The 14,185-nt window shown below is 40.1% G+C and overlaps 1 protein-coding gene across 1 annotated transcript in view; it reads right to left on the bottom strand.

The window, feature by feature from the left end:
* Nucleotides 1–6,810: 6,810 nt before the first annotated feature.
* LOC136652533 (vomeronasal type-2 receptor 26-like) overlaps nucleotides 6,811–14,185 on the bottom strand; it is a 49,915-nt gene continuing 42,540 nt past the window's right edge. The window contains exons 9-10 of the mRNA XM_066629473.1: nucleotides 9,959–10,085; nucleotides 6,811–7,715 (exon numbers count right to left, since the gene is read on the bottom strand). Coding sequence (XP_066485570.1) covers nucleotides 6,811–7,715; nucleotides 9,959–10,085 — 1,032 coding nt within the window. The remainder of the gene's footprint in view (nucleotides 7,716–9,958; nucleotides 10,086–14,185) is intronic.

Here is a 14,185-nt window from a genome sequence, read left to right as displayed (position 1 = left end):
TTTGCATCTATTTCCATCAACATCTTAATTTGAAAAGCTTCATAATAACTTTCCAAATGTGGCAATCCCCATCCTAAATCTTCCTGTGGTGAATACACAACTTTCCTTAAAATTCTAGCTTTCTTCTTCCCAAACACCCAATTTTTTATTTCTTGATCCCATATAACTAGTTGGTTCCTGGGAATCCACTCTGGAAGCACCTGAAATAGATATAGCATCTTGGATAAAATGAACATTTTAATTACCCTTATCTTCCCCAAAATGCTTAAATATCTATTTTTCCATTGATTTAATTTTTTTTTGTACCTTCCTCCATATTGTTTTATAATTTGCATCCACCAAGCTTTTGGGGTTCTTTGTTATTATTATTCCTAAATATTTAATTCTCTTAACTCCTAACTTCATACCTGTTAACTTTGCTATTTCTTCTTGTTCCTTTAACTCTATCCTCCTAAACATTATTTCTCATTTCTCAATATTTACCCCTAAACCAGAGTGTGATTTAAAATCCTCTAAAATTATCATTAATTCTCTCAATGCTTCCAGAGGATTCCCAAGAACCAAAAGTATATCATCTGCATATAAATTTAATTTAATTTCCTCCTTCCCTACCCTATATCCTTGTATTCTAATACTATTCCTGATTCTATCAGCTAAGGGCTCCATCGCTAAAACAAACAACATTGGGGATAAAGGGCATCCCTGTCTTACTCCTCTCTGAATTTGTATTTCCTTAGTATGACCATCATTAACTTTAATCATGGCTTTGCCTTCCTTGTAGATTTCTTTTAAAGCATTCAAAAAAAAAAACACCTTCAAAACCAACTTTACTTAATACTGGAAATAAATACCCATGATCTAACGTATCAAATGCCTTATATACATCTAATTTCAAGAAGGCAAACCTTCCATCTATACTTCCATGATATAAAGTATTAATAACATTCCTTATAGGGTGTCCAATGTATCTTCCCTTTACAAAACCATATTGATCCTCTCCTATTAACCTTGGGAGCAGTCTCTCCAGTCTATTTGCTAAGATTTTTGCAAAAATTTTATAGTCCTGATTTGCCAGGCTAATAGGTCTATAAGAATTAGGATCCACTGGGTCCCTCATTTGTTTCAAAATTATCCTAATTTCAGTATTCCTGCAAGAATCTGGCGCTTTCCCTCCCCTCAATATCTTATTAAACAAACTCTGTAGTTCCGGAACTATTAAATTTCCAACCATTTTGTAAAATTCTGCTGTCAATCCATCTAAACCTGGTGACTTCCTATTTTTTAACTTCTGTATAACACTCAAAATTTCTTGTTGTGTAATATCATCATTTAATACTAACAAATCCTCTTCCTTAATTTTATTGACTATAACTTCATCAAATTGTTTCCTTTCCTCTGCTTTAAATAAATTGCTATAAAATTTTTCAAAAATCTCTCTTATCTGACTATCCTTATAAACCTTCTTTCCCATTTCATTTCTCATGCACACTATCTTTTGTCTTTCCTTTCTTTTCTTCAAATAATTTGCCAAAGTCTTCATCGAGCTTATATTTATTCTCTGATACTCATTCTTCACTAATAGATCCTTTTTACAAAGGGCAAATTTGTCTAATTCTTGAAATTCATCTTTCAACTTACTCAGCTTATCTTGAGTTTGCCTTCCCATCTTCCTTTGTAATCTGTTCTGTAATTCTGTTATCTCCTTTAATTTTTGTTCTCTTTTAATATTCATTTTCTTCCTAAAATATATTTCTTTAGTAATACATATTCCCCTAACTACTGTTTTTGCAGCATCCCATACAATATCTTCCTCTGCAAACCCTTTATTTTCCTTAAAATAATGCTGTACCCCTGTTATTAAATCCTCCCTGTCCTTCTGTTGCAAAAATATTTTAGGGTTAAACCTCCAGCGTCTAGCGTTTCGCTCTTCCTCCAAACCAAACTCTATAATAATTGGTGCATGATCAGAAATCCATATAGGCCCTGTTTCCACTCTATTAACTTCCATATCATTAGTTTCCCGGACAGATTGTCATTCTAAAAAGTGGGTTCCAGTGTTAAAAGTTTGAGAACCACTTCCTTAACTCAAAACAGGTCAATGAGACATCCTCGGGGCAGTGGGTGTGGGTGACACCCTCTTGACCAAAATTCTAGAAATCATGACTTTTAGGAATAATACCAACATGTTATATACCATTTGATGCAGAATTTAATGCGTTGCTTGTGGGGAAATGTTCACTGCATTTATTTTCTGGCCATTATTATTATTCATTTCATGTCATGACCATTACTATCTCTCAGTCTCACCTACTTCACAGGGTTGTGAGGACAAAATAAGGAAAGGAACCATGTACACCACCCTCAGCTGCTTAGAGGAAAACTGGTAAAGAAATGTGAAGGAAGGAAGGAAGGAAGGAAGGAAGGAAGGAAGGAAGGAAGGAAGGAAGGAAGGAAGGAATGATGTTGTATGGGGTGACAACAATTGTTGGGCCCTGGGTGTCAAATGACAGCTTCCCCTTATTTAATTATTTGTTTTTCCTTAATTTAATTTTTTAATTATTTATTTTATTTTGATTGATGATGTCCCTTCCAGACATGACATCACTTGCTGTGCTTGACTTGCCCATCTCTGCATATTATGCCCTTATCTCTTGCCATTATTGTTTGCCTGCTAATTCACAATAACACCTCATAGGCTCTTGGAACAATTCGTCTCATTGATCAGTTTTGAGTTTGGGTCCCTTTGGGGAGAAGGGTGGGATAAAAATAAAGTTTTATTATTTTTATTATTATTATTATTATTGAGTTTAGTAAATCCAGTTTTTGTTACATAAGGCAGTTATGTTCTCCTTTTCAGATTAATTGGCCATAATGTATGACAGAATACAGATAATTCAACATGGTTTGTTTCATTATGTTCTTCATGAAATTATTATTCCAATGATATGTAACATTATGCATGTATTCATAAATACACATTTTCCCAAAGCTCTCCAAAATGTTGGCCACTAGTGGTGCCATGCCCCTGAGGGTGTCATCTGGTCTGGTACACACCTTCCACACACACACCCCTGTGATGCCACTGAAGTTATATCAAGATCTTTCTCTTTCTGACCCAGCGACCCCACCAGTGCAGCAGAGTTGGGTGCATATTCTGATCTGACGCACCAGCCTAGAGCTCATTATGACTAAGTGGCCGAGAACTAGATGATGAAAGTTGAAAGAAAAGGACCAGTTCTAAGTAACGTGACTGAGAAGCAGCGCATCATAATGCTCAGAAGAAGCTGGGTTATTGCATCATGAGCAGAAATATCCATGACTGGAAAAAAAAAGTAGATACTGCATGCAAATTTCCAATAGTCAAGTAGGCTATAAAGGTCCCTACTTGGAAAAAGCATTCCTCTTTTGAAGGAAGGACTTCCTGGAGGACGATTCTTCTCTTAGAGCAGGGGTGTCCAAACATTTTGACAGGGAGGGCACATAATCTCTCTGACATATGCGCTGGGGGCCAAGAAAGAAAGAATTCCTTTACATTTAAAATTTGAATAAGTTCACATAAATGAATATATTGGGGATATATATGAAGATGGAGATGGAACTTATATGAATAAATGAAGGTTTCATGATAGCTCAAGGCCTATAAAAGACATTGCACAAAGCCAGGCTGGCCTTTGCTGCTGCTTCACAGATGTAAAATAGCAAGTAGCAGAGGAAGCCCTTGGCCTGCAACTCACGCAAGAGGTCAAACAGTAGGCCCTTCCACTGAGAGTAGACACGTCGGGCCAGCACAGGCTCCAACAAGTTTCTGGAGGGCCAGAGGCTCATTGGAGACTGAGGACTCTCTGTGGGACGGATTGGGGGTCCCCAAGGGATAGAAATGGCCTCCAGGACTATAAAATTTTTGTTTTACAGGATAGAAACCATTGGGTTCTTTTGGTCACCTGTGCTGCCTTAGCATCATGCCTTTAATATGAACTTGGTATTTCCTTGCTTCAACATTTTGACTTCTGGGTTGTATCTTGCATTATTAACATTATCTGTGGATAGCTACCCAGGAGGTGCAATTATTGCTTCTGAAATGATTTCTCACCCTACCTTGTGGATTCTAAAGAATCAGGATGATTAAAAATGTGATATGCTGTGATCCAGTATTCATACTGTATGGAAACATATAGAGAGAGAGAAATGCAAAACAACCATCATCTTTGAAACCAATTTAATAACTTCTTTTCTCTGTTAGCAGCTGCTTGGAGTTGAGAGCTGGTTTTAGCACAATAACATAGCATTTAGGGAGAAAAATGCAAATCAGGAGGCCAGTGTTGGAGGCCAAGATAGCAAAGACCTCCACGGCCACCACGTCTTTCCCCTTGCTGCTCAGGTAAGCAGGAATGAAGGAGATCCACACAATGCAGAAGACCAGAAGACCAACTATAAAAGAAGCTGTTTAAGAAAAAGGAGGCATTGAGAGAAAGCTAGACTGGCTTGATCCAAGCAGCTAAACTTAAGAACTCGGCTTTGCTTTGGAAATTGGTAAAGATCTCTCCCAGCTGTGGGCCTACATCATTAGACTGCCATATTCATTCTGGAACTTGGGAGCAACATTTTTATGATCTTCAAAAAGACTCTAATGTAGTTTACAATGATCTGAACTTTGCAGGGATTCCACCCTGGCCTTCAGTCACTGTAACAGAAATCCATGAACTAGCTGCTCAGATGAAATCAGGCAAAGCACCAGGAGGAGACTTGATCCCACCTGAAGTAGTGAAGAATAATCTTGGTTTTTGGGGCCCAGTTTTAGCTTCATTATTTTCATACATTGACAAAACGGGCCAAATTCCTGAAGACTGGGGTGCTGCTATTATTGTCCCTATCTTCAAGAAAGGCAACAGAGAAGACCCTGCAAATTATAGACCTATCAGTCTTTTAAGTATTATTAGTAAACTATACACGCGTCATCTTCATAGAAGGCTTAAAGACTGGTTAGAACAGGAGGGAATGCTCGCAGAAGAACAGGCGGGGTTCAGAGAGGGCCATACTACTATCGATCAATGTTTGGTGCTACAACATCTCATTGAGAAATATAGTTCTAATAAAGTGATCTCCCTTTATGCAGCCTTTATTGATTTGAAGGCAGCTTTTGATTCAATTTCGAGAGTCAAGTTATGGGAAAAGCTGGAGGCCTCTAACATCGATAGACGCTTGCTTCTTCTTATTCAAGCTCTACATAGGAACACTACTCTCAAGGTGAGATGTAGTACTCAGGGCCACCTCACAAATGCTGTTCCAACTCAAAAGGGGGTTAAACAAGGCTGCATCCTGGCCCCACTTTTATTTATTTTTTACATCAACTCTCTGGTGGGCCATTTAAACAGCATGGATTTACATCCTCCTAGAATTGCAGGGAGACATATAGCTGTATTGCTATATGCTGATGATGCAGCCATTTTGTCAAGGACCCCTATTGGACTTCGGAGAGCATTGCAAAAGCTATCAACTTACTGTGAGGAGAATCAGTTAATGATTAATTATAAAAAAAAACTAAGATTATGACCTTCGGTAGGAGGCCTAAGCTGCGGTCATGGATTATTAATCATCATAGGATAGAGCAGGTGTCCTACTTTAAATACCTGGGAGTAATAATACACTCAAGTGGCTCTAGAAGAGCGCATGGAGAGTATGTGGCCTTAAATGCCCAAAAGAGCTCCTCTGCTATCATACAATATATGAAAACGAACGGAGGGCGTTATCTCCCTGCTGCCCTCTGGTTATTCCGAGCAAAGACACTGGCTCAGCTACTGTATGGCTCCCAACTTGGGCCGCCCCCAAATATTAAGGCATTGGAGAGGGTGCAATCTAAGTTTCTGAGGGTGGTACTGGAGGTCCCAAGAGACATATCTAATGTCAAGATACGTCTGGAGACAGGCCAGATTAAAATAGAGGCTAAGATCTGGATAGCCATTCTTTCATACTGGCTCAAACTTTGGTGTTTGCCAGCAGGTCTTGCACCTCTACTTTTGCATGATACCTATAAGTCCAGCTGGATGTACTTAATAGAACAGAAAATAGCTGCCCTAGGATTTTCTGTAATAATTTTATCAGATATGGGATATGAACGGGCAAAGGCAACCATTAAACAATGTATCCTTGATATGGAAAGGCAGAAAGATGTTTCTAATATTTCTGAATTCCATGTCAGGGAAGATCTTAAATATATTGTTGATGTCCCACACTACCTTGTCCAGCTGGAGAATTATAAGCACAGAAGAGCTTTTACACTGGCCTGCCTCCGAGGACTCCCCTCAGCAATGTCAGAGGGACGTTACAAAAAGATACCTTGGACCCAACGTCTATGTCCCTGCGGATCAGAACATATCAAAACAACTGAACATGTGCTTTTCCACTGTTCTTTTTACAGGAACATTCATGCCACCCTTATCACTCCATTGCTGATCCATTTTTTGAGACATACATAACAACAATATATGAACTTGTTGCTTTCTGACACAAGTCCAGCTATTACTTTTAATGTTGCGAGATTCTTTGCTTCAGCAATATGCATCAGTACACTGATACTGAAAGTGGACTAAATTCAGTAGAGTTGCTGCCTTCGTTGGGAAGTTTGCCGCTGAGAATGGGTGCTGGGTTTGGGTCTTCTGAAGACAGTGATTGTTTAGTTCAATATTTTTAATTGTATAATTGTTAAATTTTATTCCTTTTGTACTGATATTTTCAAGTGCACAGTTTTATGTTTTATATTTTATGTACTGGTCAGTGACCGCAATAAAAGATTTGATTCGATTAGAAACTGATTTAATTACTTCTCTTCTCTGTTAGCAGCTGCTTGGAGTTGAGAGCTGGTTTTAGTACAATAACATAGCATTTAGGGAGAAAAATGCAAATCAGGAGGCCAGTGTTGGAGGCCAAGATGGCAAAGACCTCCACGGCCACCACGTCTTTCCCCTTGCTGCTCAGGTAAGCAGGAATGAAGGAGATCCACACACTGCAGAAGACCAGCATGCTGAAGGTGATGAATTTGGCTTCATTGAAAGTATCTGGCAGTTTTCGGGCAAAGAAAGCGACTGTGAAGCTGGTGAGGGCCAGAAAACCAACATAGCCCAGGACAGAATAGAGCATGATGATCGACCCTTCATTACACTCCACTATGATGTGCTCAGTCTGGGAGTGCATGTCAACATCTGGAAACGGAGGAGAGGTGGACAGCCATACAGTGCTAATCCCCACTTGAATGAGGGAACAGGAAAGGACAATGGAGTGAGCCACTTTTTTCCCCAGCCATTTCCTCATCCTGTTCCCTGGCTGGGTGGCCATGAATGCCAGGACCACAGTGATGGTTTTTGCCAAAACAGAAGAAATTGCCACAGAGAAAATTATGCCAAAAGCTGATTGTCGGAGAAGGCAGGAGACCTTTCCAGGTTCACCAATGAAGAGCAGGGAGGAAAGATAGCAAAGCAGGATGGAGCTGAGAAGAATGCCGGTGAGGTTTTGATTGTTGGCTTTGACAATGGGAGTGTTCCAGTTCTTTAAAAAGATCAGTATCACCATAACTGCTGTTGCTGTAAAGGAAAAAGCAATAGAAACCAAACCAATTCCTAAGGGTTCCTTGTAGTTTAGGAAGGCTGTCTGTTTGGGGATACATTGATCTTGGTTCTTGTTTGGGTACTGATCTTCTGGGCATTTGACGCAATGAGCTGCATCTGAAAAGGACAAAGAGAGTGTCAGTAGTTCTATGAATCCAGAAGAATGATGCGAGTTTGAAAGCAAATGTTGGACAAGATTTCTTCATTTCCCTGGTGAACAATGCTTAGTATCAGGGGAATGACAAAATGCAGAAAGTGACAGCCAGCAGTGGAGTTTAGTGCACTGAACTGTATAATGGACTGCCTCTGAAATCTTTCAATTTTCTTCCTTTGGTTATTTATTTATTTATTTATTTATAATTAACACCACAGACATACAAACATATACATTTAAGAGTGCTAAATACCATATACCATTAATCATTAATCATACTATATCTCCTAATCTATTACTCATCTACTTCTGCTTCTCATTAGTTTATCCATTAATTTATATAATATATAATACATTTTCCCTAATGCCCTGTACTATATTTTCTAAATTTTCACTTTCTATCAAACATAAACTTACTTCAATTACTCATTAATATTAAAACAAAATAATCTAATTACCAAAGTATAACAACATATAAAAAAATTCTTCCATCTACTTCTAACTCTTCTACTCATTTATATATTTCTTATATCAAATATATTGAATTTTTCCTAATTTCCTATAATATCTTTTCTAAATATTCACTTTTTATCATCTCAACTAGTTCAATTACTCATTAAAATCAAATAATAATAATCTAATTTCCAAATTATAATAAAAGCAACAATCTCTTCTAATATGTTCTTAACCATTCTCCAATCTAATTCTCCAATCAGAATACATTTTTTTTCTTTAACATAATAACCACCTATAAAACAATTCATCCACACGCTACCATTTCCAGCTATTTTTTTCTGATTCATTCTAATTCATATATATCAATTTCGTATATATTTATTTTTTAAGTAAATTTAAACCAGTTTTTATCTAAATAAAATCCTCCAATTTTCTTTAACTCTCAGGTTAACCCTCAGGTTTCTTTTTCTTTGTTTCTTTCCATTTTTTTTCTTGTAATATCTTTAATAATTTATCTCCATTGCAGAATCCAATAAACCCACATTTTCTTGCATAATGTATGTTCATTCTTCCAGTTAACTGGGATATGTTTTCTTCTTCTCGTTCCAACAAATTTGTATTTTGTGCACCCATGTTACTCTGTCCATCTTCTCTATTTCAATCTCCATCAGCGTCCCCTCTAGATCCTGTTGATTTTCCACTCTTCTAATTTCTATATCCACTCTTCTGATGATGATTTCACTCCTCACCATCATCTTTTCTGCTTTTTCCTTCTGTTTTCTTCACATCTTGCAATTGCTCCTTGCACACATCTATCTGTTGAGAGAGAGTCTTTAAACTGGCTTGAATCTGCAAGGACCAACTCAACTGCTGTCTTCTGATTGTGAGCAATTTATCCAAATTTTTGAGGATCATTGGAGTCCAAATATCTGGATTAGGCTCCATCTTGCAATTTCTCTCTAATCCACAAGATGCCCACAGCATATTATTCTCCTTACTTCCACCACATGTATTTTCAGTCAGGCATTTTTCAAATTTTTCTTACAGATAACAGTGTGATTAAAGGAGAAAAACAAAACTAAAGAAACAGTCTCAAGGAGACAAAACTCTTTCAAGTCTAATAAAACTTATGTCCACAAGTAATTCTGGACTTTAGTCCACACACCAAATTATATTTCTAATTATAATCCACAACCGAATTATTCCACACAAAGATAAAGAGCACTTTCAACATCCTTAAAAAGTTTCTCATTAACGCCTTCAGTGTATCCAGGGCTTTTAGCCAAATCAGTCAATGAAAGTCAGGGACAATATTAATACATACTTATCTTAATTTTAAAACTTAAACTTTACGCTTCATGCTTTTTCTTCCATATGGTATCTTAGCACGCAGCCAGCAGCTAGATTGCAGACTCTGCACCTCCTTCAATACTGTCCCAGACAATTAGGTTTCCGAGCAGAAAGCCACACCCCCCCCCCCCGGTCGGGCTTTCAAAATCTCTGGTACCTGCACCATGGAAAGATCTTATCTCTCCTGATAAAGGAGGAGGAGGAGCCAACAGTGGATGAACAGACGTGTCTCCAGGGGCCCCTGAAAGAAGTCTGTTTTCCTCCAAATTCCCTTTAAGAATCCATGCATCATGATTTAAGTGTTTGGAGAAGAACAGACCATACCTGGGCATATGTTATGGTGTTAGGGTGGACAAATAATTGCAAATATTTCCTGTAAATTCAGGGCACTGTCAATCACCTGTCTGGTTAGATATCATGTCATCTGGACACGAAGTACAATCATAGCAACAGACTGCTTTCCCTTCTCGAACAGTCTTTCTGTGTCCAACACGGCAGCTCTCAACACAGGTTGAACCAGGCGGATTCTAAGAAGAAAGAATGGGAAGAAACACTGAAGCAAACATTGGATGCCCACCACCATGACCATTCTTCTCTTTCAGTGCACTTCAGCTGATCAAGAACAGGAGAACAACTTGATCCTGACCAGCAACATAGAACTCCCCTGTTGCCAGCGACCTGCTGTAGACTCCTTTGGTATTTGACTCCAGGGAGAGTCAGTAGAGAGATTTGTTTTTCCTGCTGGGATTCAAAACAGTTCAGAGCACAGTCCAAAAGAAATAGGAAATACACAGTTTTTGGTTTTAACCCCAAGGTGCCTTTCTGCTAGCAGAAAACTCAGCGTGCTTTTATTTCAGCAGGGAATTGACAATTGCACTGGCATTCCTGGCCCCTGTGCCGACCGGGGCCCGGATCACAGAATATTGCTCCCCCCCCCCACCGGTTGCCACCCCTTACCATTGCATCCAGGCCACACGTGGTTTCCTCTGGCCCTCTGGAGGTCTTATAAGGGCTTTTAAACATAAGGGCTTTTAAAAGCCTTCCAGAGGTTTCAGAAGGCCTCCGGAGGGCAGGAGGAGGCCATATGCAACTTCCCTGGCCCGCAGAAGGTCTCTGAAGGGCAGCTGAAAGTGGTGAAAGTGGTGGTTGGGAGGCATGGATGCAGGCATGGATGCTGGCAGGGGGGCAGAGGGGTGGAACCCTGGGACGTCTGTCCCCCTTTACCATCCATGGTACACGAGTGCCAAGTAGCAATTAAATTCTGAACGGGGTAGCAACTAAGAATAAAAAGAATGGGACATAAGAGGAAGCTGTCTTTTAATACTCAACACTATGGACAGCCTCCTTTTTTCTGTGTGTTTCAACTTGTTAAAAGGTGGGGCCCACCTTTGAGTGGGGCCCAACTCAAAATCCAGTTATCTATTTGATATTTTTCTCAATATACTGTATTTTTCGCTCCATAAGATGCACTTTTCCCCCCCAAAAAAGTGGGGGGGAAAGTGTGTGTGTCTTATGGAGCGAATACTGCAAAAAAGAGTGCACGTTGGGGACCTTAATGAAGGGGGGATCTTCATGCCAGTGTATGATCCCATTCGCCCTAATAAAGGGAGGGATCTTCATGCCAGTTTATGATCCCGTTCACCCTAATAAAGGGAGGGATCTTCATGCCAGTTTATGATCCCATTCACCCTAGTAAAGGGGGGATCTTCATGCAAGTTTATGATCCCATTCACCCTAATAAAGGGAGGGATCTTCATGCCAGTTTATGATCCCATTCACCCTAATAAAGGGAGGGATCTTCATGCCAGTTTATGATCCCATTCACCCTAATAAAGGGAGGGATCTTCATGCCAGTTTATGATCCCATTCACCCTAATAAAGGGAGGGATCTTCATGCCAGTTTATGATCCCATTTACCCTAATAAAAGGGGGATCTTCATGCCAGTTTATGTTCCTATTCACCCTAATAAAGGGGGGGATCTTCATGCCAGTTTATGCTTACATTCAAAAAATGTCATTCAAAAAATGTGGCATTAGCAATGCCTTAGATGGAAGTGAAGACAGTATCTTATATGAAGACAGCGAAGAAAGTGATGTCAGTGATTGTGAGCAACTGAGCTTCATAAATTCTGACTCTAGCAATGATGAGTTCTTGGGGTTTCCAGAAAACTAGAGTACTCAAACCTTTAAGTTTCTCCATTTGTTAATGACAGTGATAATGGTTCTTAATGCCACTGTTGACTGCTGTTCACTTTACATGGTTCAAATGTCACTCTGTTATAGTTTATTAAATATTTTATTACACTATTTGGTTCAGAATATTTTTGTTCCTGTTTTCCTCCTCTAAAAAATAGGTGCGTCTTATGGTCAGGTGCGTCTTATGGAGCAAAAAATACGGTAGGTATATTTATTTACCATCTTTTCCTCAATATAGATATTTGAATAATCAGCATGATAGGCTACGTGCCTTCCAAATATGTTTAAAATGATTTTATTCTGTGTCTGTAGGGGATAGGAATGACCCAGTAAAAGTTTAGGTTAAAGTGGATGGGGATATTTACTTTGGGAAGGGGAACTAATGGTGTAGTCGTAGCAATCCTACAAAACCTGGATAGTACCGATCTGTGACTGTAAGGCTGCAGTCGTATTCAGTGTTTCTCAAACTGTTGTTCAGGACCCATTAGGTGAGTCACAAACCAATTTTGGATGGGTCCCCATTCATTTCAATGTGCATTTTAATTTTAATATATTAGACTTTAAGCTACCATGGTATGTATGTTGAGGAAATGTTTCAGATCTGTACTTTTAACAAGATACTATGTATATGCTTTTAACAGTGATAGTCAATGGGTCTCACTCAAAGTAAGTGTGGATAGATTTACAGCTTCCTGGATGTTTGGGGAAAACAGAACAGAGTAATATTCATAATAATAATAATATTATGAATAATATTCATTTGGATATTTTTAGATATATGTACTAATGGTTTGTTTCAGCATTCCTACAAGACTTGTACAATACCAGCTGTGACTGTAAGGTTGCAATCATATATACACTCTCCTGGCAGTAAGACCAATTCAACCTAGTGAGACTTATTTCTGAGTAGTCAGGTATACGATTGCACTGCAGGGGTAAAATCCTTTGGTCACCCTGCACTGCTAGGACTCACATTCCAGCATTGCAGGACACTTTCTGGCTGCCACAAAAGGAGACTCAAGTAAGTTGTTGTCAGGGTTGGGTATTGGGCAGAGAGGAGGAGTAATAGGGCACTTCAGGGGAGGAACAGGGGTCGGTCAGGGAGGGGAGGGGTTGATCTGGTGGGAGTCATGCATGTCCCTATCCCCCATTTTTCAAGCTTTCCCACCCTCTGGCTCTCCTCGGGCTGATACCAGTTATAGAGCTGGCATAGGTACAAGGAGAGGTACACAAAGAGTCTGGTCCAACAAGAAGCTGACGGAACATACCAAGATCCAGGTCTACAGAGCTTGCGTCCTGAGTACACTTCTGTACTGCAGCGAGTCATGGACTCTTCGCTCACAACAGGAGAGGAAACTGAACGCTTTCCACATGCGCTGCCTCCGACCCATTCTCGGAATCACTTGGCAGGACAAAGTTCCAAACAACACAGTCCTGGAACGTGCTGGAATCCCTAGCATGTATGCACTGCTGAAACAGAAACGCCTGCGTTGGCTCGGTCATGTCGTGTGAATGGATGATGGCCGGATCCCAAAGGCTCTCCTCTATGGAGAACTCGTGCAAGGAAAGCGCCCTACAGGTAGACAACAGCTGCGATACAAGGACATCTGCAAGAGGGATCTGAAGGCCTTAGGAGTGAACCTCAACAAGTGGGAAACCCTGGCCTCTGAGCGGCCCGCTTGGAGGCAGGCTGTGCAGCATGGCCTTTCCCAGTTTGAAGAGACACTTGGCCAACAGACTGAGGCAAAGAGGCAAAGAAGGAAGGCCCATAGCCAGGGAGACAGACGAGGGACAGACTGCACTTGCTCCCAGTGTGGAAGGGATTGTCACCCGAATCGGCCTTTTCAGCCACACTAGAGGCTGTTCCAGAACCACATTCAGAGTGCGATACCATAGTCTTTCGAGACTGAAGGTTGCCAACAACAACAAGGTACAAGGAGACCCCTAGGCTGTCAGGGGGCCTATACAGAGGTTAGGGGAAAGTATGCTCCTTTACATCTCAAAGGCCTCTCAATCCTGCCCCCACCATAGCATGCAGTGCATGCCTCCAGGAATGTTCTCATGTTCAGGAATGTTCCCAAGCAAATGAAGAGGTCACCGTGCTGAAGGATTTTAGCCCTACCTGCTGAAATCTGCTATTCCACACAATGGCCTCATCATGGATGGTAAACCCTTGACTTGGAGAAATCTTTCCAGCTCGGATCTTAAGGAAGGATTGATTGGGGAAAGTGACCCAGTTGATGACATCAAGTCCAGAAGACAGTTCCTGATTGGCAAACCAGACTTCATGGCCAGCACCATTGTTAAAGTGGACATTCTTCAAAAAAGAGTGCATCTAGATTGGACAAAAACCGAAAACAGCTGATAGCTTCAACGTATATTGTACACTGTATTACCAATCCCCTGGTCAGAAAAGGCACCTGTAAACCTG

Source organism: Tiliqua scincoides, chromosome 5, assembly GCF_035046505.1.
Source record: "Tiliqua scincoides isolate rTilSci1 chromosome 5, rTilSci1.hap2, whole genome shotgun sequence".
NCBI classification, from domain to species: domain Eukaryota; kingdom Metazoa; phylum Chordata; class Lepidosauria; order Squamata; family Scincidae; genus Tiliqua; species Tiliqua scincoides.
Note: the sequence above shows the minus strand (reverse complement) of the source record. Positions and strands in the feature narration are given on the sequence as shown.